We start from the raw sequence: 26,428 nt of genomic DNA on the forward strand, positions 1-26,428 counted from the left end.
GGTGGTCCCAGAAGGCCGGGGTGGGACTAGAAGCCAGGCCTACAGGCCCCCAGCTCTGCTGAGCACCGGGGTGACTCTGCTCCTGACCCTTGGAGTCTATGCTGACCCAGCTCCCACCTTCCCGCCTGCCTGTGAGGCCGCCATAGGGGCTGGGCAGCCCAGGGCCCACAGCCTGTGGCCCTGCCCAGCAGATTTCCCCACCCCTCTTACTGGACAATGAATGGTGAAGCCCTTGTGCCTAGGCTTAGGACCACCCTGGAACGTGTGGTCTGGGCCACTTGGAGGTCAGCAAAACCCGTAACATCAACACCTTGGAAACTAAGACTTTGCTCCGTTTTGCCCACGCCTCCTTGGCCCTCGGGGGAAGGTGGTATCCGAGGCAGGATTCCGGAGCGTCTGGGCACCAACCGACCACACCCTTACCGCGTCCCATCCCGGATGCTCCTGCCTCCGCGGCCCTCATCCCCAGGAGCCGGGCCGCTGGGCCACCCGGGGACTCCTGGCCCCCTAGGGCAGGACAGGTCCTCCCAGCAGGCCACAGAGCAGACAGCAGTGACCTGACCTCCAGAGAGCAGCGGGGGGGGGGGGAGGGGGGTAGGAGGAGGAGGGATGAGAGGATGGGTGTGCGACGCTGAGCCAGGGTTCTGCACAAAGCTGCTTCAGCCGGGCACTTACCCAACTGCCCAGCCCCCTAGGGGCCCCACAGCACCCAAGGACAAGAACGCAGGACAGAGAATCCATGTGTTTGGAGATTGGCTGTTCTAAGGAGAGAGACGGCGGTGCCCTGGCCCTGGGGACTGGTTGGCACAGTCCCCTGCAGGGAACCGCGATGCCCACCTAGCCGGGCAGGGGAGAGGAAGGAGTTTCTGCTGGCCACGCCGGGGCATGTGTTCCTCTAGCCCTGCCAAGGGGCCAGGGGGCAGGGGCATGGGGGACCCCGTACCAGGGCAGAGCCCCTCCCCACTCAGCACAGGCACACTTGCTGACCAGCCGAGAGGCCCAAGTCACCATTCTTCCCCACCACCTTGTCATTCTCACATTGACTTGTCTTGCCGAGATTCCATTTGCCCTCCTGTGAGCAGACGCCAAGCCTCTCAACTCCCCTTCACACCTCCTGCAAGCCAGAACCCAGGCCCCATGGGGGCTCATGGCCCAGCAGCAGTCAGGGCCTGCTGGATGTCGCCTGGGGCCTGGGGTCACGCTGTGCCGCTTCCTCAAAACACCCACCCTCTCTGGTCCTGGCAGGCAGCTCTGCACCAAGGAGGCAGGAAGCAAGCTAGACAGAGACACCCACCCCCCCGCCCAGCTTCCTGTCCCTTAGCTCTCTCTGGAGAGGGAAGGCAGGAACAGAGCCCAGCCAGTGCTCCCCTGCTCTGCAGAGCTGCCTTTGTCCCCCACCCTCTCTGGCAGCCCCCTCGCAGACCTCAGGGCAGCACTGTTTCTTTGCTAACAGGACCCGGGCTGGTCCTGGAACTCCAGCCCCTCTGCGGGCCAGGATCCCAATCCTCACCAACATTCCCTGGCACGTTCCCCACCAAACCCCCGATGAACACGGGAGAAGTGGACAAGGAGAGGAGCCCCCCAGCCCAGCTGTCCATCCACGCGCCCTCGGACGGCCACGTCCGTTTCACTGACATGTATTTGTGTGCTTTCGTGTTTCGTTAGCTGAGGGCCTCAGGCAGTCCACCACCCTCCCTGAGCTCGGTTTCCTACATCGCGAGCTGCTGCAGGGCCTGGGTCGGCGCACCTGGCCATGACTGTTGCCAGCCTGACCGCCACGTGGGATAGTCACACACCAGCAGCTCTCCTTGGGCGAATCTGTTCCCTGGGGACACTTGGTCAAGTCTGGACACATTTTTGATTGTCACAGTTGGGGGTGCTCCTGGCATTGAATGGGTGGAGGTCAGGGATGCTGTCCTGGGACGAACGGGACAGCCTCTAACACGGACTATCTTCCCAAATGTCCAGAGTGCCGAGGCTGAGAAACCTTGTCATGGAACCCTCACATCGTGGGGAAGACGACATGGGGCACACGTGTGCCGTGTGCTCGGAGCAGCGCTTGGTGTCCGCATACCCCCAGCACACGGTGGCTGAGGGCACTTTGACTGCCCACTCCTCCCGTTGGCCTCGGGGAGTCAGAACAGAGACCAGGACGCTTAACTTCCAATAAGGACGCGGAGGGAGGGACGGGCTGACCGGGAGCTGGCCCCGGCCTGGCCCCTTATCTCCAAGGAAGCTTCCAGCCAGAGTCGGGTCCAAGGGAGCCCTGACATCGTCCACCATTCCAGAAGCCTTGGGTCCCAGCACCTGGACTTTCTGGGGCTGGGGGCAGGGGGTGTGCACCCCCACCCCATGGAGCAGCCCCTCCTCTTCCCACACCCACAACGCTGGGCGGGCAGGGGTGGGAGAACACTAGGGAAGGACAGGCGCCTCCTCAGAGGACAGGGGGCTCAGCGGTCCCCAGCCCTGTTGTTTCCGATGTGGCAGATGGAGTACAGGCCATTCTGACTCGAGAGGCCCTGTGCCTCCAAGCTAGGAGTGGGACACTGTGGGCGGCTGTGCAGGGGGCAAGGCCAAGGCTGTGTTTCCTGGTGGAAGCCTGGGAGCAAGCCCCCCCAGCAGGTGCCAGGCACCGGGCAGACCACCGGGGGCTAGCCTGACCTGGACCCGTCACTCCTCTGAGCTCTGAACAGCCTGTGGGCGGGAACGTCTAGTGCCTACCTCATAGTGGGGGACGGAGGCTTAGGGAAGTCAACAGACTGGCCCAAGGGCACACAGGCTCCCAAGTCCGAGCCCCAGGCCCACTGCCGCTGCCCACGGCCCAGGAGACAGCAACCAGGTGGTACGTACCAGGTGCCCAGCGGCTCTCAGCAGCTTGTGGGTGGAGAACGGGAAAGCCTCATTGCTCAGGTCTGCGTCAAGCACCTCCTGGAGAATGGCCCGGCTGTGAGCAAGAAGAAAGTCAGTTAGTCAGTCAACAAACACTTGCTAAGCACTCCTGGGTGCAGACTCCGGGCCAGGAAGGCGTTTGGGATACACAGTGAGCAGGACGAGTCCCTGTCCTCGTAGGACAGACTGACAACAGACAGGGTATTCATAAAAGCACACCAAGATGAACACGAGCCAAAAATACAGTCCGCTAAAAAAGCCAGGAACAATGAGGGGGGTGGTGAGCCCGGACTGCATGGAGTCCAGACTGACATGAGCTCCTGGGGCAGTGACCTAGCCAGCTGACGCCCCCAGGTCCTACGGGCAGGAGGCTGGTTTGTGAGCTCCCTGAGAGCAGAGGTTGCTCTCCTCACCTCCCCCACCTGGCTGCCACAGAGTCCAGCTCTCATGCTAAACAGGTCACCTGAGACCTCGTTGGGCCCAAAGCTCTCAGTATCCATGGAAACCCTCACTTCCTGGGCACTGTGCCCCCTGGCCTCCCTCCAGGCCTTAGTTCACTCCTTGGTATACCACCCAGGTCCCCTGCCTGTTTAAGCCTTTGTCATCCTTCAGGTCTTGGCTCAGCTGCCACCTCCTCCAGGAAGCCCTCCCTGACTCCCTGAGTTTGGGTCAGGTGCCCTTTATGTGGGTTGCGAAGCTGTGACACATTTCCCGACAGGGCACTTCTCACATGGGTTGTACTTGCCCCCCCTCCCCAAACCAGGCACTCTGTGACAACCGGGCTCCTATCCCAACGTGCCTGGTACAGAGGGGCACACAGTAAATAGAACTGGTTGACAACAGCCCAGCTTTGCACCCCAGGGCAGTCTCCCCGTTGGCAGAAGACAGCCCCGCACAGAGGCACCAGCGGGTGCTGGGGCTGCAGGGGATCGCTGCTCAGAACGCTGCCCACCCTAATTGCACCCCCACGGTGCTGGAGCTGCCCACCCACGCCGGCCCGAGGTGCCCAGCGTGCTACAGTCTGCCAGCGCCTTATGTAACACACACCCCCGGCACCCACGTGGTGCCAGCCCCCAGAGAACCCATCCCCAGTCTTCCAGGAGCACGTCCTCTCTGCAGCCCTGGGGGCGGCCGGTGTCTTCCCAGCCTGTGTCCCTGCAGGGGAAGGAGCCTGGAGCTGCCGCTCGGGCTGAGGGTGTGAAGGGGCTCGGCAGCACTAGGGGCAGCTCCGGGCCCCAGTCTGGGGGGGCACAGGTCGGCTGAACGTGGGCTGGGGCCCCGGAGGTTGTCCCTCCACCAGGAAGGCAGCAGGTGGCGCTGGAGGGCCCGGGCCGGAGATGCAGGTTAGAGTCCTGGCTCCCCTACTCACCCCTCGCCCTCGCCCCATCCTCCATGGGGACAGCGATGCCGCGTCCCAGGGCCCTCGTGAACCATCAGTGAGAAATGGTGATGGCGATCATTCACTCCTGCACGGTCTCCACCAGCCACGCGTGGCCACTTGAGTTTAACTGAGCTAAAACTAAATATTCAGTCTGGCCAGACACGTGTCAAGGGCTCAAGGGCCACCTACAGCTTAGTGGCTATGGTACTGGAACATCCAATTACGGAACGTTTCCAGAGAGTTCTACTGGACAGCAGGTCACTGAGCGTAGCCCACAGCCCGGGTGCCATGCTACATGCTCTCCCCCGACAACTCCGAAGGTCTGGCCCCACCAGTGGTGCCGGAAAGGCTGACACCTGGGGCAGGAACGTGGGGCTGTTGTTGACGGAGAGGACACTCCGGGGCAGGAAGGTACGGAATGACCAGGGGGATGAGCTGCTGCCACCGGCGCCCGCCTGGAGCCACTTCTAATGAGGCAGACGAGGCTGGCCCATCCCCCTGGGGCCCTGCCTTGATCTAGCTGCCCGCACCCCTCCTCCCCTGCCCACCCGCCTCCCTCACACTAAAAATAGCCCACTGCTGGCTGAGGACACAGCGGCAAGGGAGCGGGGGCTTCCCCAGGGCCGGCCAGGACCCCCAGCCCCGTTCCATCCACAGACGGGAGCCGGCCGGCCCCGGGAGAGATGAAAACCAGCCCACAGGATCTCCAGGTTCCTCTCCTCCCTTCCTGGCTCCCACCCAGCCATCCCGCAGATCACCCGCGAGTCCCCTGGAAGCACCACACTGCCGAACATAATGGTCAGTTTCTGTCCTGACCCCACTCAGACCCACTGACCCCTGGACGCAGCTCATCGCGCCCTCCTCGAAGTCCTGGCTTCTCTGGCCCCTGAGGCTTCTCACACACCTGCCGGCCTCCTCCCCAGCCCTTCATCAGAGACCCTGTTAAATCCTAAATCTGACCTTGTCTCTGCTCTGCTCCATCCCCCTCACTCGGAGAAACAGCCCCTGGACTTACAGGCTCTCACCTCCTCTGCTCTCCGAGTGCACTTCCAACTGCCCTGCTCTAGCCAGCCTCACTGCTTTTCCTCACACGCACGGGCACACCCCTCCCACAGGGCCTTTGCACCTGCTGCTTCCTCTGCCTGGAATACCGTCCCTCCAGAGAGCTCCAGGGCTTGACCATTTGCTCATCTGCTCTAGGGCTTTGCCCAAGTGTTCCCTTAGTGGATGTTGGTCAAACGCTTGACAGAAGCCGATCAACATTAAAGTACATGACCTACTCAGATTCCATACATTCGCTCAGCGAGCAGGTCCCGCCTGTCTGCCGCGCGCCCCTGGGCAACGCCCACACGAAAACAGCTACAACACAGACTGCGAGGGGAGGATGGCCCGTCCAGGACCCCGCTGGGGAGCTGCTGGCTTGGTCAGCTCCAGGGCACCAGGGAAAATGGACCCTGTGGCAGAGTCTGAGCGTGCAGCTCGGGGCCCACTCTTCCCGTCCCTCCCACTGCGACTCCGCAGCCAGCTGTTCCCGCCATTCTTCGGGAATACGCCCTTCCTTTGACACGTGCCCCTCTTCCCTGCCTCCACCGGCACCTCTCGGGTGTGGCAGGTCCACCACTCAAGAGGAGTCTCCCCGGCACTGATGCGTGCCCGGCTCTGGGGTCAGTGATAGAGCGCTGAGCTAGCTGTGCCGCCCTGGGCAAAGATCTCGACCTCTCTGTGCCTCTGTTTCTTCACCAAAAAGAACAAGAACCATTAGAACCACGTGCAAGGGCGACGATCTGTAGTTGCAGGAGAGGTGGGCACAGGGTTTGGCAAATCACAGGTGCCCACTTGCTGCCTGTTAACACGATCACCCCACTGCCCCCCCCCCAGGCCCTTCCCTGAAGCCCAGCCGGAGGGATCTTTCCAGAGCGCACAGCTGCTCGGGCTCCCCTTTGCCTCAGCCCCCTCTGTGGCTCCACGCGCAGCCTGCATCTGAGGACCTCGAGGGCTCTGGTGCCTCGTGGGTGGGCACACAGCTCGGCAAATACTTACAGAAGGAACGAATGACTGGCTCACCCATCCGCCAGCCTCATCAGCGGAGGGGATCACGGAGGCGTTTGGGCCCGGGGGGCAGTGGCCTCAGTTCCACACTCTTCTCAGCCCCAGCAGCAGCAGGGAGAACCCCAGCCGGGCTGTGCCCACTTCGCGATGGCATCAGTAACCCCCAGACTGTATCACCGACCCAAGGACACCCTCCCCCCCCCCCACACACGGGCTCTTCTGTGACCCCCGAACCCTCAGATGCCGAGGCACCGAATGGTTGAGTCTGACGCTCCCATTAAGGGCTTTTCTGTATTCTAGTGCTGTGAAAACGATTTATCTGGCGTGGCGTCTCTGGGCTCACCAGAGCGTCTAGCGAGCCAGAACATCCCGTTCTGGACCGTCCGTGGTTCCGCCCACAGGGCCCGGTTGGAGGGACCCGGCTCAGGGTCCCGGGGGCTGTGCACCCCACCGCTCCTCACCTGGCCGGGCCCTGGACGCTGATCATGCCCAGGTCCTCGGAGCTGTCGATGAGCTGGCACCGGAACTTCTCATCCTGCAGCACCGCGCTGATGTGGGCCCAGTTGTGCTGCGCCACGGCCCCGCCCACGGCCAGGTAGTAGCCGTCCCCTGTGAGAGGAGCACCGGACTCAGGGCAGGGCGGCAGGACGGAGGGCGTGGGGGCAGCGAGACCTCCGGGTTGAGGAAACACTTGCTCTTTTCCAGAGAGCGAACAACACAAGGCGGAGTGCAGGGATCCTCCCGGGGGCCCGACTTCTCAGCGGGGGGCAGGGGTTGGGGGCCAGGGTGTAGGACCCTCGAGGGCTGCACATGCCAAGGGAGCACTTTTCTGGGAGCGTCTGAGGCTTTCACCCCCTTCTCAGAGGGCTCCTGATCCAGGAAAGGGGAAGAGCTCCCAACGCGGTCTCGCCCCGGTAGGTGCTGCTGCGGGTCCGTCTGCCATCAGGGCTGCGCAGCCGTGGGTGAGCCTCTTTTCCTCTCTGGCTCTCCTTTCATTCCACGGCCCCCTGGCCACTGGTCTCCGGGTCCCCCCTTGGCCATAGCAGGACTTGCTGGGGCCAGGTCCCGGGCTGGGCTTTATAGGCAATATCCCCTTGAGTCCCCCAGGAGGCTGACGCTCATCACCACCCCGGTGTCTCAGAAAAGGAGACTGAGGTTCATGGAGGTCACATGGTAGAAAATCAGACTCTGTCCAGCTCTGAGCCCACGGCCTGGGCCACACTGCCACCTGGGTAGGGGTGAATGGAGGGCAGCCCTCCTTGGCCCAGCATCCTGGGAGAGCCACTGCCCTGGGGAGCTGGGACCTGGGACAGCTGTGTGGCCTTGAGCCCATCACACAGCCTCTCTGAGCCTCTGTACTCTCATCTGCAACTGAGGGTCGACACACCTCATTGCAGGGATGCAGTGCCTGGGGCGGGCGGGCTCTCACTGGTCACTCCCCCCTCCCACCTCCGGGAGGAACCAGGGGAGGTGGGCCTGGGGGTGGGGGCCTCCTTCATCTCAGCTCTCTCGGTACCTCCCCTCGCATCCTGCCTCTCTCCTTCCTTCCTCGTTAATTCCTGCAGGGCCCCCAGCCTCAGAGCAGGGGTGCCCGGGCGATCCCGGAGCTCCCAGCCGCTTCTCCGTCTGTACAGCGGGAGTGCGACTGGAGCTGTGGCCTCCCGGCCCCGTGTACATAGCCACCGTCGGAGGGGCCCCAGGGAGGGGCCCAGAGCCAGGAGCAGGGCTGCTTCTGCCCTGGGAGGCCTCCTCTTCTCGGGGTCCTGCGTGGCAGCCGCTTCTCTTGGCCCTGGACAATGTCGTCTCTGGGCATCTGCCCGCAGGCCCAGCGCCACCCCCGACCCGTGCATAGCTAGTGGGCACTGGTGGAGATGGCCAGGGGGCTCCTGAGGTTGGAAGATCCTCCGAAGTGCCCTTCTCTGGCCCTTCTCAGGGGCTCCCCCACCACTGTGGTACAGCGCCCCACCATAATTAAAAAGTAGGCAAAGGAGGGTGCCACTGGTGGCCGAGGCTGGGGAGGGAGGGGCACCGGGCCTCTCTTCCCCGCCAAGAGCACCTGCTGGCGGGGCTCCCAGGGGAGGCTCCTGGGCTGGGCTGGGCGCCACCAATGGAAGCTTGGCACAGGGGCCCTCTTCCCTCTCCAACCCCGCAGGGGAAGGAGCAGAAGAAGGGGCTGCGGTCCCCCCCATCCAGGCGAGCCCTGGGATGTTGCTGACCTTGGCACCCCATGTGCTCTGTGCTCTTCTGCTCCTGTAACCCTGCTGCCCATCCAGATCCAGCTCAGAGGCCTTAGCCTCCGGGAAGCCCCCCCTGACTACCACAGCTACAGGCACTTCTTGGCAAATGGCTGGACCTGGGGGTCACCCGCAGCCCTGCTCTCTCCTTCATCCCCATATCCCAAAGCCGCCTCGGAGCCCCTTCTCTCCGCGCCCATGGCTGTGGCCCGCCCAAGCTGCAGCACCTCGGGCCTGCAGGGCTGGCTCCATCCCCTCCTGGCCCCAGCCTCCAATGCCACGCCAGCCCAACCTCACCACCTCCTGCCCTCACTGCTGCGGCCCTCAGGATGGTCCCAAAGTGTCCCCCTGGCTCGTCAGAGCCTGCCCTGTGACCCCTGCCCCCTCACAAGGCACTGGGTTCTGATCTACTTGGCTCTACTCTTGGCCCAGGACACATCCTCATCCAGGCCCTCCCACTCACCAGCGCCTTGCAGGACCTGAGCCACTCCTCCTCACCTTCCTGGACCCAGCTCAAACATCCCTTCCTCCAGGAAGCCCATTTACCCCACCCCAACCCTGCAGAACACCTCCACCAGCTCCCCGCAGTGGCCTGCCCCCTTGCCTGTGTCCACCCCACAATCTCCCTCCAGCCAGGACCATACCCTGTACGTACATTTGCACCCTTTGGACCATGGGGCTGGGCAGAAAGTGCTGCTCCCCAAATCCCTACCACATACCCCTTTGGGGACACTTCACAGGGACACTACCCACCCCCAGGAGGACCCTGTCTTGGGAAACACATAGGTCTTGGCACCAGACCAGCCTGGCCCAGGGGCGGTTCTGTGACTCACTGGCCTCAGTCCTTACTTGTTGGAGCCTGTTTTCTCATCTGTAAGGTGGGCAGAGCCACACCCACCCCCGTCGGGCGGCTGAGAGCATCCACTGGTAAAAAATCTACTGGCTAGGTGATCACATCTCCTCTCTTCCTCTTTTCTCTTAAAACCGATAAGCACAAAGGGAGACAGAAGCCAAAAAGACAAGTCAGCCCCCAAAGGGCCCCCACACCCCACACCGTCCCTGGGCTGGGGACTCTTACAGGACATTGGAATTCCGACAGCGTCCTCTGCTCCGGCCCCGACACACGCTGTGACTCTCTGAAGCCACCCGCGGCCCCTCCCCGGAGGACATGAGTTACTGGGGCCACCCGTGCCAGAGAGGTGGCCGCGGCTGGAACGGACATTTTCTGGGCAGCTGTCCCTCATCGAAGACCCAAAGTGCTGGGTCCTGAGACCACAGTCAGCCCAGCTCGGGGCCCAGCCTGCAAGCGGACGTGGCAGAGAGGGCAGTCAGCGGGCACAGACCGGGGGCTCGGGCTCCAGCCGGGGAGTTGGGGGCTGAAGATTTTATTTTCTATTTTTCGGTATTGTTGAGATGCCTCCTACGAGCACGTTTTCCTTTTGTGATATAAAAGATCAAATGAGACCACGTGTAGGATTGACAGCTGCTTTGCACACAAGCTCGATCGAATGCAAATCACCACCCCTTGACTTAATGGTGGTCTGACGTAACAGGTATAATTAACCCCCGGCTAAAACATGCATATTGAAAGTCATGCATATTCATGGCAGGAACGGTACAGTTTTTAAGGCTGAAAATAAAAGTCCGCACGCCGCCGTTTTTCTCGTGTTTGGCTGTGTCCCCGGGCCCGTCAGCACGCTCCAGAGCCTCCCGGGGTATGACGCAGGCATCCTCGTGCCTCCCTCGCCATGCACACTTCCACTGGCAGGCCGAGCCCAGAGCCCTCCCTCCCCCCCTCCTTCCCAGGAGAACTTGGAGGTGCCAGAGTCTAGGAAAAACACCTCCCGAAGCATCAGCGCCTTTCCCTTCCCTCTGCCCCAGAGCCTGCGCTCCCCCAGCCCTGGCAAGGCAGGAGCTCCCCAAACCCTCAGGGCCAGGGATCCACCAGAATCATCCCAAAAGGCATTCCGTGGGTGCAACCTTGGGCAGTGGCTCAGTTTACAAAGTGCTTTCACTACAGCTCCCCATTGAGGGAACTAGTGAGGTCCCCATTCTCCAGATGGAGAAACTGAGGCTCAGAGTGGTGGGCCTCAGAGTCAGGCAGTGGCAGGGCCTGGCCCAGGATTTCCGTGGACCCTCGGCACCCTCAGTGGGGCCCGTGTGCCCTGCACCCGCAGCTCCACGGGCTCTGCGAGGATGGCAGCTACGTCTGTCAGGGCCTCCCCTCTCCTTGGGGGCGAAGGCCACACAAAACTCCCACCAGCCCTTCTCCAAATAGCCCCTGCTGACCTCTCCACCCAGCTCTTTCCAGCCACCTTTCAGGCCAGACATCACCTCCTCCAGGAAGCCTTCCTCATCCTGGCTCAGTTACTTTGCATAGCCTCCATAGTCCTGCTCTTTTCCATCCCAGTGTTCTAATGGTCTCCTCCCGGCCCGTCGGCCCATACGGTGGTCTGTCCATACCATGAGATCCTGGAGGCCCAGCAGACTCCTTCAGCCCCAGCCTCTGCCGTCTACCTGCATGTGTCTGAGGGTAAAGGCTCCGTGCGTGCGTGCGAGCACCGGGGGAAGGAAGGGGTGGATGAGCTCATTCACAAAGCACACCTGCTCTCACTGAGACCGCTGCCTTCCTGACTTCTGCACCAGCAGTGGCGGGGGGCAGGGGCCCCCAAGCCCTACTTGCCCCTGTAAGACTGCTCCCTCGCGCTCCAGCCTCCAGCTCGCCAGTGCTACTCCATGACACTCCGATTCCAGCAGCCACCCCAGAGGCCCAGGAGTCCCACCCACCCTCAGCCCGCGAAGCCACCCCAAAGGACTGGTGGCCAGCAAGGTAAACTTGTCCCACCACCCCTGCTCCCCACCAGAAACACAAACTCCATGCAGGCCAGAACCTTCTCGGGTGGGTTCACGGCCACGTGACGTTCTTGGTGCCTCAGGCCAGCACGCAGTGAGCGCTCAGGAACTGGTACTGAACTCATGCGCCTGCCTGACTCAAGCGAGCCTCCTTCTCGCTCCGCCTCCCTCCCCCAGCGCCCAGGCCAGAGCGCGCTCGCCCATGCCGGGGACCCTGACCAAGTCCACAGAGACACAACTGCATTTGTCGGCAGCACAGAGCCAGGTCCAGAGCCAGGGGGCTGCCAGCTTCTCTGAACGGGCCGAGCACTTTCAGCCCACTGACCCCTGCCCCGGATGGCACAGTCAGCCACACGGAAACTATACAGTTGACGCCTTTCTCCTCTGCAACTCCAGTCTCTCAGAGGTGGCAACGGGGCCCCTTCCTGGAGAAAGAGGGTGCCTCCCACTCTGCAAATCTCAGCCATCTCGCGTCTTCCCTAGCAGAGACTGTTACAGGACTGGAGACGAGATCGCTCCCGCGAGAACCAGGGCAGGGGAGCGGTGGAGAGTTGAAGCGATGGGAAGCAGATCTAGCCCAGTGCAGCAGTCAGTCGGGGCCGTGCAGACAGGGAAGACAGGTACTGAGCTAACTGTTGCTGGAGGCATGCAAGCAAATGCGAAGAGACTACAGGGGGCAACCCAGTAGCAGCTGTAGCACTGAACTGCCTGTCTTCTAAGAACCGACCCCAGCCTGAGTCGGGATCCCGCAGAGATGGAAGTCGACTCCGCACGCACGGAGGCTAGTGGCAGGAAGGAGGTAATACCAAGTGGGAGGCACGGCCTTCTCCCCGGCGCACTCTGCTCTGGCCGGACGAGCCGAGCCCACCCACGGTGTGGCTGCCCCGGAACACTGCAGGACGGACGCGTTCAAAGACACACTCGCGGAGCACTCGGAGCCCAGCGTCACGGCCTGAACAGAGCCGACGTTCAGCCCGAACCAAGACCTCTCACCTCCCGCGGCTGCCGCGAGCACAGCAGGTACGCGCGGAGCAGCCCCCGCAGCCCCGGCCTGTCCGTGGCCAGCAGCAGCCACGGGCCATGGCTCCGCTCAGCCCGCGGGGCGGGCGTCTCTTACCTTCAAAGGCAGGGGCCAGGGCGGAGGCCTGGGGGCTGGGGGCCAGGCGGCTGACGGTCAGGTCGCTCTCCGTGCCGCCCCTGTGGTTCAGCAGGCAGGTGTATACCGTCGAGCCTGGGGCAGGAGGAAGGTGCAGAGTGCGGGAGCCACTCGGCCCGGCGGCCCAGAGAGGGACGGGCAGGTCACCCAGCACCGCCATCCCCTGAGGAGGGAGGGTCGTGAGTGGAGCTTCTTTCTTCTTGAAATGCCTCGAGCCGGGAGCCGGACCCCCCCCCCCCCCCCCCGTCTCACTCACTCTGGCGCGCCTGTGCTGGCCGAGCAGGGGCTCCTAATGTCTGTTGAATAAATGACTATACAGATGGATGACTGAAGACGGGGTGGAGGGGAACATGGATGGGGGTGCTGGGCGGGGTCTGGGGGCAGATGGCAGCACGTGGCTCAGCGGGAGGTTTAAGAGGAGGTGAGCAGGGGGTGCGTGGGTAAGTGCGTAGGTGGGCTGACTGGCTGGGGAAATGGTGTAATGGGCTGAATTGTATCTCCCAAAATGATACGTTGAAGTCCCAACCCCGAGTACCTGTGAATGTGACCTTACTTGGAAATAGGGCTTTGCAGATGTAATTACGTTAAGATGGTCATTAAGGTGGGCCCTAATCCAGTATGACTGGTGTCCTCATAAGAAGACACAGGGAGAAGCCCGTGTGACATCGAGGCGGAGACCGCAGGGACGCAGCACAGCCAAGGAACCCCGAGGATCATCGGCCCCACCAGGAGCTGGAGAGGCTGCTGAGTGTCCTACTCCAGGTCTCAGAGAGAGCACAGCCTCCTGCCACCTTGACTGTGAACTTCTCGCCTCCGGAATTGTAAGGTAATACGTTTCGATTATTTAAAGGCACCCAGTTTGGGGTGTTGTTATAGCAGCCCCAGGGCACTGATACAGATGCGGACGGGTGCGTTTTCAGGTGGGTGGACAGGTGGGAGGAGGGTGGGTAATAAAAAAGGAGATGAATATTCCAAATATTACACAGGACACACCTCTATAAAAACATTGTTCCTTCTTTACTTGAGACTCAAATTTATCTGAGCATCTTGTATTTTCATTTAATTCTGGAAACCCTGTTTGAGGAGTGTTCCTATGGGGGTGACTAAATGGGCTCCACAGTCCCAGGAGACATTTACTGAGGGCCTGCTGCCTTCTATCCTTTCTGGAACAAGGTAAAGGAGAAGGAGGGAGGGAGGAAGGGAAGGAAGGGCAGGAGAAGGGATGGAGGAAGGTGCTGGGGTTCTAAGGTCTGGGATGTGGCAATGAGGGCAGAGGGGTCCAGATGCAGGGCCATAGGGCCAGCCTCAGGGGCAGAGCCATGAGCTAGAGGAGCCCAGAGGGGACAGAGTCAGCTTGCCAGGGTAGACGCCCAGGGCACTGGAGTGGGAAAGGAGCACAGGGCCCTTGGAGGTCATACCTGGGGGTCGGCTGACATCAGCAGAGAACAGCCAGTCAGCAGCCTTCTTCGCGTCCAAGCCCACCAGGTAGAACTTCCCGAAGTAGGACATGTTGAACACAGCGGCAGCCCCCCTGCAGGCCAGACACTCCTTCTTGATCTGAAGAGTTCCAGGGAGGAGGGATGCCATGAGGACTCTGAGCCGTGCCCCCTCCGGAGCATGGGGCACTGGGCTCTTTGCCGCACACCTGCTCTGAGGTCCCCTTCCCCCTCCCAGCTGGAGCACACCATGCCCATTCCTCTCAAGCGCAGGAACGCTCCCCAGGGCGGCTCACACACCATAAAAAAAGGCAGTACATTCAAAAGGATTAAGATCACACACAGCGTGTTCTTGGATCACGATGGAACTTCATTAGGACTCAGTAGGAGGAGGAAAATTGGAGAGTTCACAGAGAAGTGACATTAACCCGCACACTTCCGAAAAACCAAAGGATCAAAGCGAACATTCACAGGGGACTGGAAAATACTTGGGCAAGGATGCCGGTGGAAACAGGGCACGTGGAAATGGACAGAACGAAGTCAGGGCCGTGCTCACAGTGACCTCACACCTGCAAATGCCTCCATGGAAAAGAAGCTCTCAAACTGATGCCTCAGTATCCCACTTGGAGAAACTGGAAAGAGAAGAGTGAATTAAACCAGAGCAAGCGAAAGGAAAGACATGATAAAGACTAGAATGGAAACAAATGAAATAGGGAATAGAAAAGTTGAGAAAATCAGCAAAAGCAAAGTTGGTTCTTTGAAAGGTTCAACAAAATTGACAGATCTTCAGTTAGACTCACACAGAAAACAAGAGAGAGGACTCAAAGTATCAAACCAGGAATGAAAGAGGGGACACTACGCGCCCGACAGCAATAAAAGGATTATAAAGAGATACCACTCATACCCATCTGACAACACGTGAGACGAGAAATGGACAAATTCCTGGAAAGACACGAGTAACTAAAGCTGAAGAAGAAATAGAAAGTCTGAATAGATCCATAACAGAAAGAGACTGAGTTAGTAATTTAAAACTCCCTATAAAGAAAAGCCCTGGCCCAGATGGCTTCATTGGTGAATTCTATCAAACATTCAAAGAAGAATTAACACCAGAATTCAAAAAAAAAAAAAATAGAAGAGTAGGAAATACTTCCTAACTTGTTCCACGAGGCCAGCATCACCGTAATGTCAAAACCAGACAAAGACCCGCCCCTCAGAAAACGAGGCCAATATCCCTCATGAAAGTAGAAACAAACACCCTCAACAAAATACTAGTGAACCAAATCCAGCAACATGTAAAAAGGAGAACACACCATGATCAAGAGGGATTTCTCCCGGGAATGGGAGGTCGGTTGGCGCCCCCAGATCAACGATAGAATGCACCATATGAATAGAATACAAAACAGAAACTATATGATCAGCCCTATAAATGCAGAGAAAGTATTCGATAGAATCCAACACCTTTCATCATAAAAATATTCAATAATCTAGGACTAGGAGGGAACTTCCTCAACCTGATTAAAAGCATGTACATAAATTCTATAGCTGACATTACCCTGTAATAGGGAAAGACTGAACATGTTCCCCTTCCTAAGACCAGAAACAAGACAGCTGTTCGCTTTGCTACTTGAACTCAGCATTGTACTGAAGGTTTTAGCCACGGCAGCAATTAGGCAAGAAAAAGTAATAAAAAGCATCAAGCTTGGAAAAGAAGGAGTAAAACGATCTCTATTTGCAGATGACACGATCCTGCTTATAGAAAATCCTAGGAACCGGGGCGCCTGGGTGGCACAGCGGTTGGGCGTCTGCCTTCGGCTCAGGGCGTGATCTCAGCGTTATGGGATCGAGCCCCACATCGGGCTTCTCCGCTACGAGCCTGCTTCTTCCTCTCCCACTCCCCCTGCTTGTGTTCCCTCTCTCGCTGGCTGTCTCTATCTCTGTCGAATAAATAAATAAAATCTTTAAAAAAAAAAAAAGAAAATCGTAGGAATCCACTAAAAAACTATTACAACTAACAAAATAGTTCGAGAAGGCGTCAGGATACAAGGTCAATGTGCAACAGATAAATAAGAACCATGGCTTTGTTTTTCGTGTCACTAATGGTGAACAATCAAAACTGAAATTAAGAAAATAACTCCACTTACATCATCACAAAGAATTTTTAGATACTCATGAATAAATTTAACAAAAGAAGTGCAAAACTTGTACTCGAACAACTCGGCAATGTCTTTGAAAGAAACGGCAGAAGCCCTAAGTGAATGGAAAGACATCCCATGTTTACAAAATGAAGACCTGACGCTTGCTAAGATGACAGTGCTCTCCGAGTCGATCCAGATTCCACACAGTCCCATTAAGATCGCAGCTGGCTTCTTGGAAAATTGACAAACTGATCCTAAAATTCATACGGAAATGCAAGGGACCCAGAATATTTCAAACAATCTTGAGCGAGAAGAACAAAGCTGGGAGACTCACGCTTCCCGATTTCAAGACTGACCACAAAACTACTGTAATCAGGACAGGGGGGCACTAACACAGAAAACGTGTATAGATCCCTGGAATCGGGTCGACAGTCCAGAAATAAGCCTCATGTTTATGGTCCGCTGATTTCCCACAAGGATGCCAAGGCCACGGCGAGGGGGAAGCAACGATCTTTGACATGTGGTGCCGGTACAGCTGGATGGCCACACGCAAGGAGGAAGTCGGAGCCCTTCCTCACACCATATACAAACCTTAGTCACAGTGGGTCACAGATCTAAGAATAAGAGCAAAAACTATAAAATTCTTAGAAGAAAATGTGCGAGTCAATCTTTGTGGTCCTTGGAAAAGGGCATTAGGAAATGCCCTTCTGAAATATGACGCCAGAAGCACAAGCAGAAAAAGAAACAATCCATAAGTTGGACTTCACCAAAAGTAAGACCTTTTGTGCTGCCAACGACACCATCAAGAAAGGGAAGACAACCCACAGAATGAGAGAAAATACGTGCCAGGCATAAATCTGGTAAGATCCCAGATATAACCCAAATACAACAAGAACTCTTATAACTCAGTAAAAACACCAACGACCCAATTTAAAATGAGCAAGGTATCTGCATAGACATTTCTCCAAAGACGATGTACAAATGGCCAATGAGCACATGAGAAGATGCTCTACGTCATCAGCCTGTAGGGAAATGCAACTCAAAACCCCAGGGAGATACTCTCCACTTCACGCCCACGAGGATGGCTAGGACCAGAGAGAGAGACTCGCAAGTGGTGGTGAGGCTGTGGAGAAGTCAGAACCCTCCGCGCCGTGGGTGGCAATGCGAAACAGCGTAGCCACTTTGGAAAACAGTTGGCCTGTCCTCAAAGCGTTAAGCGCCCCGTTCCCGCATGGCCCAGCAATTACAGGTTATCTACCAACACTGCAGGTTTCTACCCGTGAGAAATGAAAACGCATATGCACACAGACACCTGTCCACACACGATCGTGAGACACTATTCACAGCAGCTGAAACATGGACACAGCTCAAGTGTCTGTCCACAGGTGACCGGAAGCACTGCAGTATGGCTGTGTAATGGAATACTCTCGAAATTCGAAGTCATGATGGACGGATACACCCTAAAACGTGGATGGACCTTGAAAATACTGTGCTGGATGGAAGCAGCCAGTCACGAAAGACCATGCACTGTATGAGTCCCGTGCTCTGACATGTCCCAGCAAGGTGCCTCTGTAGGGACAGAAGCAGCTTAGTGGCTGCCCCAGGGTAGGGGTGCGGTGGGGAGAGCATGAGGGGCGGGGTGATGGCTAGCGGGCTGGGGTTTCTTCTGCAGGCAGACAGACACAAGTGTTCCGACATCCGATTGTGGGGGCGGCTGTTCTGTCTCAGGCAACCACTAACAAACACGGAGCTGTACCTTGAAATGGACGGGTTGTACAGTACGTGAATTCTCTCTCAATAAAACTGTCTAAAGAAAGAGAGAGGGAGAGTGCGCACCCAACAGCCCTGCTGGCGGTCTACAGATGCCCTAGCCAGGTCCTCCAGGACCCGGGTTATCCGTGCATTTTTCTCCTTGGTCTTCCGTCACCACGCCCCTGCTTCTTTGCTCTGAACACATCACAGCTGCCAAGCGAGGCACCAACCTTACTGTTACGACACAAGAGAAAATTGCAGCAGCAAAGCTCCCTGCCGCCAGCACTCACTGTGCGTCAAGGACCTGGGTCACCTCCCCCCCGCCCCGGCAGTCTATCCACCATCCCCGACAAGGAGACTGCCACAAACCACCTCACGCTAAGTGCCCTCCGAGGCCGGGGAGGGAACGAGGTCGGTGGCGGGGGGGCCCCCCAGCCCAAAGACCACAGACGCGTCCCCAGCCAGGTCTGCCTAGCGGCGTGCGTCTCGTCCAGCTCCGCATCCGCTGGCGCCGCGTGGGCGAGCGGAGAGGGTGGTGAGAGCGTTTACACCAGGGAAACCGGCCAAGGCCCGGATCGGGCTTCCCCAGGAAAGCGGGCACCCCCCCCCCCCGGACCGCGCCATCCCGAGCCCCCGATGCCGCGCCTCCAGCCCTCTGCCGACACCACTCCCCTCTGCGGAGCTCCTGCAACCCGGCAGGCGCTGCGGGACCCTCGCCACTGCTGGGGCTGCAGAGCAAAACCCCAAATAGTCTCCGGGCTGACTCTCGGCTCCCCAGGCTGGGGAGTTGCCAACGCGGAGAACAAGTGTGTGTTTCATGCTTTGGGGCTGTTCAGGCGCGTTTGCGGAGGCTGGATGAAGCCACCAAGCCAAGTTGGCATCCCCTCCGAGCTCCCACGTCCCCGAGGGCCAGACGTCCTGCAAGCCCAAGGCGGTGCGGGTGCTGAAGTGCCAGACGGAGCCCCCTTCGCACCCCGAGAGGCAGCGCCCGGGCCTCCGGGAGCTTCTGGACACACGTGCCTCCTGCTTCCATCTCCCAAGCCCCTCCTCCGGTGCCTTCACCAGGAGAGCAAGCTCGGGGGAGGTCACGGGACCACCTGTGGCACCTGTGAGGCCCAGCGCCTCAGGACCGTGGGCCCTGGTTCCAAAAGTATGAAGTTTCGAGGTGGCCACAGCAGAGCATTAATCCCCACGCAGGGCCCTTCTGAGCCAGGGCCCCAGGTGACCTCACAGGCCACATACCTAGGAAGCTGGCGGCTGCCTTCCCCCTCACGGCTGCTTCCCAGGCCACCCTGGGCTGGGCACCCATGGGTGGAGGCCTTGGCTCCATGCCCACATCGGGGGCAGCCGAGGCCATGGTCCCTCTCCCAGGGCAGCCACGAGGACACAGGCTGGGCCATGTTCTACTGGGTGATCCCTCTACCAAATGGCTGGGCCGCTCTGCATGGAAGCTGCTGTTGTTTTCTGCAGAAGCTGCCCGTGACAACATCTCTGCATGGTGCAGACTGCAGGGCACGGCCAGGCCCCAAGTCCTTGTCACCCCCACCCTGGTGGGAGTCGGGAGCTAGGCATTTGGGCCGGGGCGATGAGCGGCCAGGTTCGCTGTCTGACCAGCCTCACCTGCCCAATTCCAGAGCTGGAGGGGCCTCAAGCAGACCCCGGACCATAGACCCTCTGCTTGTCCCCTGGAGGGGCCGGTCTGGGACAAGGGGCCGGTCTGGGATCTCTGTGTCCTGGATCTACTCTGCCAGAGCCACAGGTGGGGACCCAGCACACTGGGCCTGGAGGAAGGAGCTAGTGACTCACACAGTCTCATGCAAGCACGCCTCCGAACAGCTCCAGGGCAGGAGGGTGGGAGGCTCAGAGAGGGGCAGCGCCTGGCCTGGGGCCACACAGCCAGCCCCAGCCCCCCTGCCAGACACAGTAATACTGCCCTCAGGTCTGACCGTTGGCCAAGCCTTGGCACAGAGGAGGGCAGAGGGGAAAACATCACCGGTTCCTCCTCAAACTGGAGCCAGCCAAGCACGGGGGTGGACAGGATGGGGCCCGCAGAGCCTCTGGCTCCACCAGGGCGGGGGAGGGGGGACTTGGCACTGACCACATCGTGGTGAGGCGGGAAGTCAAACGTGTACTCGTCCCCGAGCAGGCGGCCGTAGGCGTAGTCTCTGTGCGCCTGGTTTCCGTAGGCCCCGTAGTAGTCGTACTGTAGAACCTGGGAGAAGACACGCTTGTCACAGTCTTCCTACTCCTCCCTTCCCTCTGTCTCTCCCTATAGGCACGCACGCGCACCCAGACATGTGCGGCTTGGCGGGCAGGGAGTTGGGTCTCGCAGAGGCAGAGATGGAGCAGACGATCTGGTCCGGCCTCACCGAGCTGCCCCTGGGAGGGGTGTATTGTGCGTGCAGGGGTGGGGGGAGGCGAGGGGCTCAGGTCATCCATAACCCCTTGCACAGATGACACCGTAATGGCCATGGGGGTGGTGTGTCTGAGAGCCGGTGCCAGTGGAGAGGCTGGGCTATGCCGCTTGGGGCCCAGAAGGATGGAGAAGAAGTTGGGTGGACTCAGGGTAGGGACAGATGGGGCTGACGGGGAGGCAAAGGGGGTTCACCTCGGACATCAGGGCCACTGTCAGGGCTTTCGAGGCAAGGCTAAGGCAGTGAGATAAGGCCACTGAGGACGAGGGTGACAGAGGTGGGGGCCCAATGCCATTGCCATGGCAATCAGGACCAAGCCCTGCTCCAAGGGCCTCAAGATTCTAGGGAGGGAGATCCTTTCTACAGATGGGAAACTGAGGCAGAGAAGTTACAGTTTGCCCTAGGTCCCAGGCAAGGACCCGACAGGCCTGGCCTAGACCTGGCGGCGGGTGGGCCCCAGAGGCTGGCTCCTCCACTGCCACTTGCCGTGGCCTGTCCTGCATCCTGTCAGCAGCTCTGAGATGCCCACAGGCCAAGAGGCCCTTCTCTGCCCCTGCTGCTTCTGAGGGAGCCAGTCAACGGTCACCGCGCAGCACGGCTAGCCCTGCCCAGCCTCCTTTCCCAGGCAAGAGCTGAACGTGAGGTTCTGACGAGGCTGGTCCCTCTCCTGCCCCGAGCCCCACCCAAACCCTGGCATCCGGGGAGGGGTTTCCCTGCCTGGCAGGCGTGGCTCCCATTGGCCCCTGTGACCCCAGAAGGGACATTCCAGCTCGTTGCAGCCTGGCTGGGCATCTGGGATTTGGGGATGTCTTGTCACCCTGTGTCCTAGATGCCCAGGATGGCTCCCAGGTGAGAGGGTGCAGATCCTGCCCATCTCCAGACCAAGGGAATATTCCTGATCCCTGCTCCAGTGTCCTCTGCTCTCCCATGGATTCCAGGGGACAGGGGCTTCCACGGACAGGCCAGCTAGGCTGCAGAGGGCTCTGCTCCAGGCCCAACCTGTCCTGGTGGCCCCAGCCTCTCAGCCTCCTGGGGACAGGCCGCTCCCCCTGATGTCTTAGAGAGTCTGCCTCCTCCATCCTCACAGGTGCCTCATGTGTTTGCCTGTCCTTCCAGTGATTAGGACCTTGAGGGGAGCTCTGTGCTCCTGGGCAGAGAACAAGGGTCTCCACAGGCCAACAGGAGAAGGGGCCAGGACCGAGGAGCCTGAGAACACCGACCTCTGGGCATTAGCGAGCTCTGGCTTCTGCCTCGCTTGCCTCAGGATGCCCTGGGACTGGCCTTGGGCCCTGGGTTGCTATGGAGATGGGAGGTGGTTGCAAGGGGAGGGGACTGGTAAAACAGAGCAGCGGGAGAGGGATTTCAATTTGCAAATCTGGATCCTATCGCCCTGATGGGGCTGAAATCATCACACTGCCTGTTCCAGCGGACCCCAGCCCCCGAGTTTCACAAGCAGGATGGTTTGGGCTCTTCTCTGACAACCTCGGGCCCATGGGAGGCACTGGGGCGGGGGGGAGCCCCCAGGAGGGCACCCAGAGGCCAGGAGGCTGTGAAATCCCAACTTACAAACTAACACAGAATGCCTAATTTTGAGCTAAATCCTGCTCCTGACATAAAATAACAGCTGCAGTTGCCAAAAATACCCGAACAAAATTATGAGGAGACGCGCTAATTTCTTTCACACGCGGGGCGGTGGGGGGTCTTGGGCGCGGCCTCCCCACTGTGGAACGCCAGCTTTCCCAGGGTCGCTGGGCTTCTCAGAGCCCTGGAAGGCCTGGCTGCTGGGGCGGTGAGTGACAGCCCCAGGGACATCTGCAGGGGAGGGGCCCCGTGCCCCCGGGGCAGATCTGCTGGGGGCTCAGCCTTCCTGCATGGCAGGTGACTCACCGGCCCCACGGGCCCCCCTCAGGTGGCAGTGGCGGGTGGGGTGGAGGACGGTGCGGAGGGGATCCAGGCCTGGGTGCCTACTCACCGGAGCCGTGCCTTGGGGAGTAAACCATCCTGGCCGCTCCCAGCCCTGTCGTTCCTGGAACACACAGCCTCGTGCAAGTAGCTCCTGGGTAGGGATGGGGAACAAGCACCCTTCAGGCCAGGCCAGACGACCGCGGTGCAGGGCAGCGAGTGACCCCCAGGGAGCAAAGGGCAAAGAAGTCCTCAGGCTGGGAGCCAGGACCCCACGCCTGCCCTAGAGCCCCGCCCCCAGCACCCCCTGCCCCACTCCAAGAGTCCCCAGCCTACTAAGACACCTTCCGCTAGGGACAGACTTGCATCCCCCAAATTCCTATGTTGAAGCCCTAACCCCCAGTGGGACCGCATTTGGAGATGAGGGCCATGAAGAGGGAGTTAGGGTGGAGTGGCCCTAATCCCAGGAGAGGAGAGCCCAGCAGGGCCGCCTCCGCCTTGTGCGGATACAGCAAGACAGCAGCCCCGCGGCAGCGAGGAAGAGGGCCGCGCCTGAAGCCGGGCAGCGGGCACCTGGCTCTGGGCCTCCCAGTCTCCAGAACTGGGAGAAGGGAATTTCTATGGTCTCAGCCGCCCCAACCCCGTCTGTGCTGTGTTGTTCCAACAGCAGGAACAGACCAGCAATCTCCCTCCTAGGTACCCCACCCCCCGAGAGAAGCAACAACAGGGACACAACAGGTCTCTGACACTCGTGTCCACAGCAGCTGGCAGGTGGAAACCACCCCAGTGTCCACCGGCTGACGATCGGATAACCAAGCGCGGGGTGTCCGCCTGGCGGACCAGGGTTCAGCCTTAAAGAACAACGGAGTTCCGACACGCGACGCCCCACGGGCCAGCCTCAAACAGAACAGGCGGAGGGAAAGATGGGCACGTGTTGCATGGCTCCGCTCACACGAAATGTCCAGAACAGGCAAATCCACAGAGACGGAAAAACACACCCGTGGTTTTTCTAGGCGGGGCTGGGGGCGGGGAGAAGCGGAAGCCCTGCATCCTGGGCACGGGGTCTCCTTTAGGTGGTGGTAATGGTCGCACAGCATCATGAATGTCCTTAATCCCCCTGAATTGTGTGCTTTCACATGGTTAAAATGGCAAATTTTATGTTATGTGTACTTCACCACGAGACAAAAATGTAACAGACTACATTGGTTTCCTGGGCCCAATTCATGCGTGCGTGTGTGCAGGGACTGCCCCCGCAACACCAAGCAGTTCTCAGACGTCAGGACCATGTCCAAGAGTCCGGCTCCATTCTGACACTGTCTACCCCAGGACGGTAGCAGAGTCCCCAGGTTGGGCGCCCAGTCCCACAAGGTCACCCCCACCTCCCACTCCGGGCTGTCACCAGTGCTTCTGACCAACTGGCTGAGGGTCAGGACCCCCTCCTCGGGTCGGACTGATTTGCTAGTTCAGCTCACAAGACTCCAAGAGCTGTTTTACCCACCAGATCGCCAGCGGACTGTAGAAGGTTAGAGCCCAGGAACAGCCAGATGCAAGCTAGGCCAGGTGTGGGGAAGGGCGTGGGGCTTCTGGGCCCCTCTAGCCGCCACTCTGCCCAAATCTCCACGCGCTCCCCAGCCCGGGAGCTCTCTGCACCCCTCCTTTGGGGTTTTTAGGAAGGCTTCATTACAGAGGCATGACTGATCTAATCAGCGGCCACTGGTGATTGAGTCCACCTGCAGCCCCTCTCCCTCCCCAGAGGCCAGGGGTGGGACTGGAAGTTCCCATCCCCTAATCATGCAGCATCCATCTGGGTTCCCTGGCAGGCAGCCTCCATCCTTAGGTTGGGCCCCAAGTCATCCCATTAACATAACAAAAGGCACCTTTAGGCTCTCATCACTTAGGAAATTCCAAGGGTTTGGGACCTTTCTGCTAGACAGGGAGCTGGATGCTGGACGGAGACTTCACCTATTTCTTACTCCAAGTCACAGTATCACATGGACACAAGAGAGGCCTAGCGTGGCAGATTTCTTTGAAAATAAGTTTGGTTTGGGGAAAAAAAGATAATCTCCACTCTCACGTTTGGAAGGCCCTGTGTCCATGGGCAGCCCTGTCGGACTGGCAATGGGGCCCGAGCCCCAGGCTGAGCAGCTCTGGAAGCTGGGTCTGGCAGAGGCCAGGAAGCCCGAGGCCCTGGACAGGCTGCCTCTATTGCCTCCCGTGGACCACCCGACGCCGAGCAGGCAGAGAAGGGGCCAAGGTCACACTGCCAACCAGTGACACCCCAGAAATGTCCTCCTTGGACATCCAAGGGGGCAGCAGCCGAGGACACAAAAGATCACCCCGCAATGAGTGATGGAGGCGTGTGGGCCCGGGGAGAAGTCACCTTCCCCAGGGGGGGAACTAGTGGGGCCTCGGCTCCTCTAATAAAACAATCCATGGCCCGGAGGCGTCATGAGCAGGGTTGAAGGTGTGGGAAAGTGGAAGTGTGAGTGAATTCAGATCTGTCTCCAGGCCGGGGTGCTCCCGCACCTGCTGCGTGCCATTTGGGCAAAGCTGTGCACTTCTGAGCAGTGCCTCTGAGACCCTCTCCTTCCAGGGCCAGCCAACCAAGCCCTGTGTTTGCTGGGGAGGCCGCGGAGCCATCAGGATAGGTGCGGGGTGAATAAAGACCCCGGCAGGCTGGGGAGAGCCGGAGGCCGTGTGGGGCCTGAGAACTGGCTGGCTCCCTGAGCTGAGCCAAGGGCCGGGCAGCCTGGGAACCACTGACATCTTTGGGCCTCTCCCCGGGACGTGCAGCAGACACGGAGTCCCTCTGGGGTCCAGGCACGGGAGCCCCAGATGAAGAAGTTTCCTTTACTCAGCTCCATGCCACCTGTGCTCCATAAGCCTGCCCTCCTGCCTCCCCCTTCATCCGCCCATTCAACCAATGTTCCCTGAACACGTATCAGGAGTCAGGCTCTCTGAGCAAAGCATGCATGGGCTGGGAGCGCAGGGCAGGTGCCCGGGTTGTGGGGGGCGTGCGAGAGCACTCGGGGCTGGGCCCCGGGAAGGGCATCCGACAGTGGGTTTCATCGTACAGGCAGAAGCCGGCCAGGGAGGAGAGGCAGCCGAAGCGGTCCCACAAGCAGGAGCACGTGTCCTTGGCATGCTGCTCCGTGGCTATGCCCTCCGCTGATGTGTGACCTGGTGACGCTCACACCTGCGGACGCACCTGCCACTCACGAGCCCTGCCGCTAGCAGTCGGGGAGGGTTCTGAGCACGTTCTACTAGGAAGACCCTGGGAAGGACTGAGCCCCTCATCACCTCGCCTGCCCAGGAGCTGGGATGCCACACGCCCTTCTGTCACACCAGTACCCTGGGTGTCCCGAGGGTCACCGCGCTTGTCAGGGTGTGGTACCTCGTGCAGGGGGTCGGTCCTCATGTTGCGCCCTGCCAGGGGCTCGTCGTGCGGGAAGACGACCGAGTAGTTCTTGGCGTAGGACTCGTGGCTGCGCTCACGAACCCAGCGGCGGTGGTCGGTGAGCAAGGGATGGAAACGCCTGTCGCAGATGGAGGGGCCGGTCACTGCCTTGGGGGCCTGGTAGCGAAGGGCTGGCCAAGGACCCAGGGCAACACTGGACCCTCATCCTCCGCCAGAGTCCTCCCTGAGGCTGGGGCTCAGGCGGGGGTCCGGACTCTATTCTCCCACCGAGGGGCCTTGGGTAGCTCAGTGTCCTCACTGCGACGCCCCCCACCCAGCACCACACTTGGCCCTGCCCTTCCAGCTTTGTCGTGGGCATGGCAGCTGGAGCCTTCCAGCGGCTTGTCCATCTGGTCTCCGCAGACAGCCACGGCTACCCAAGCCCCCTGCACAGCCACTGGCCCCCCTGTGTCAGGGACCCCCAACCCCTCCCTCTCACAAACCCACTCTCAGACCCCCAGCTCGGACCAGCCACCCCATCTGTCCCTTCCCTCACTGTGCACCTGCTGGCATCTCCTGCCTCCTCCCAGCCTGCCTCCCCTCCAGTTCCGTCCTCATCTGTGTTTCATCCTCAGGTATTCCTACCCGAGCATGAGCATCGTCGGGGCTGATTGACTCTGACTTTGCACAGAGTTCTAGCGGGCTTGACGTTCTGACTGGGGCAGGGGGTGGAGCTACGGGAGTGAGCTCATTACCACAGATATTATCACTAGTACTATCGAGGATCTCCAGGGCTCCCTTCCAGTGCAGGCCCCGGGCTGAGTGCTGTC

General features: G+C 59.8%; 1 protein-coding gene across 3 annotated transcripts in view; it reads right to left on the reverse strand.

The window, feature by feature from the left end:
* SARDH (sarcosine dehydrogenase) overlaps positions 1 to 26,428 on the reverse strand; it is a 59,641-nt gene that overhangs the window by 13,450 nt on the left and 19,763 nt on the right. For all 3 annotated transcript variants that reach the window (XM_026514295.4, XM_048223194.2, XM_026514294.4), the window contains 7 exons: positions 25,596 to 25,737; positions 22,272 to 22,355; positions 19,984 to 20,097; positions 13,981 to 14,119; positions 12,524 to 12,637; positions 6,781 to 6,928; positions 2,851 to 2,944 (listed from right to left, as the gene is read on the reverse strand). In XM_026514295.4, the coding sequence (XP_026370080.2) occupies positions 2,851 to 2,944; positions 6,781 to 6,928; positions 12,524 to 12,637; positions 13,981 to 14,119; positions 19,984 to 20,097; positions 22,272 to 22,355; positions 25,596 to 25,737 (835 nt within the window). The remainder of the gene's footprint in view (positions 1 to 2,850; positions 2,945 to 6,780; positions 6,929 to 12,523; positions 12,638 to 13,980; positions 14,120 to 19,983; positions 20,098 to 22,271; positions 22,356 to 25,595; positions 25,738 to 26,428) is intronic.

This window comes from Ursus arctos, unplaced genomic scaffold (genome assembly GCF_023065955.2).
Source record: "Ursus arctos isolate Adak ecotype North America unplaced genomic scaffold, UrsArc2.0 scaffold_18, whole genome shotgun sequence".
Taxonomy (NCBI): Eukaryota; Metazoa; Chordata; class Mammalia; order Carnivora; family Ursidae; genus Ursus; species Ursus arctos.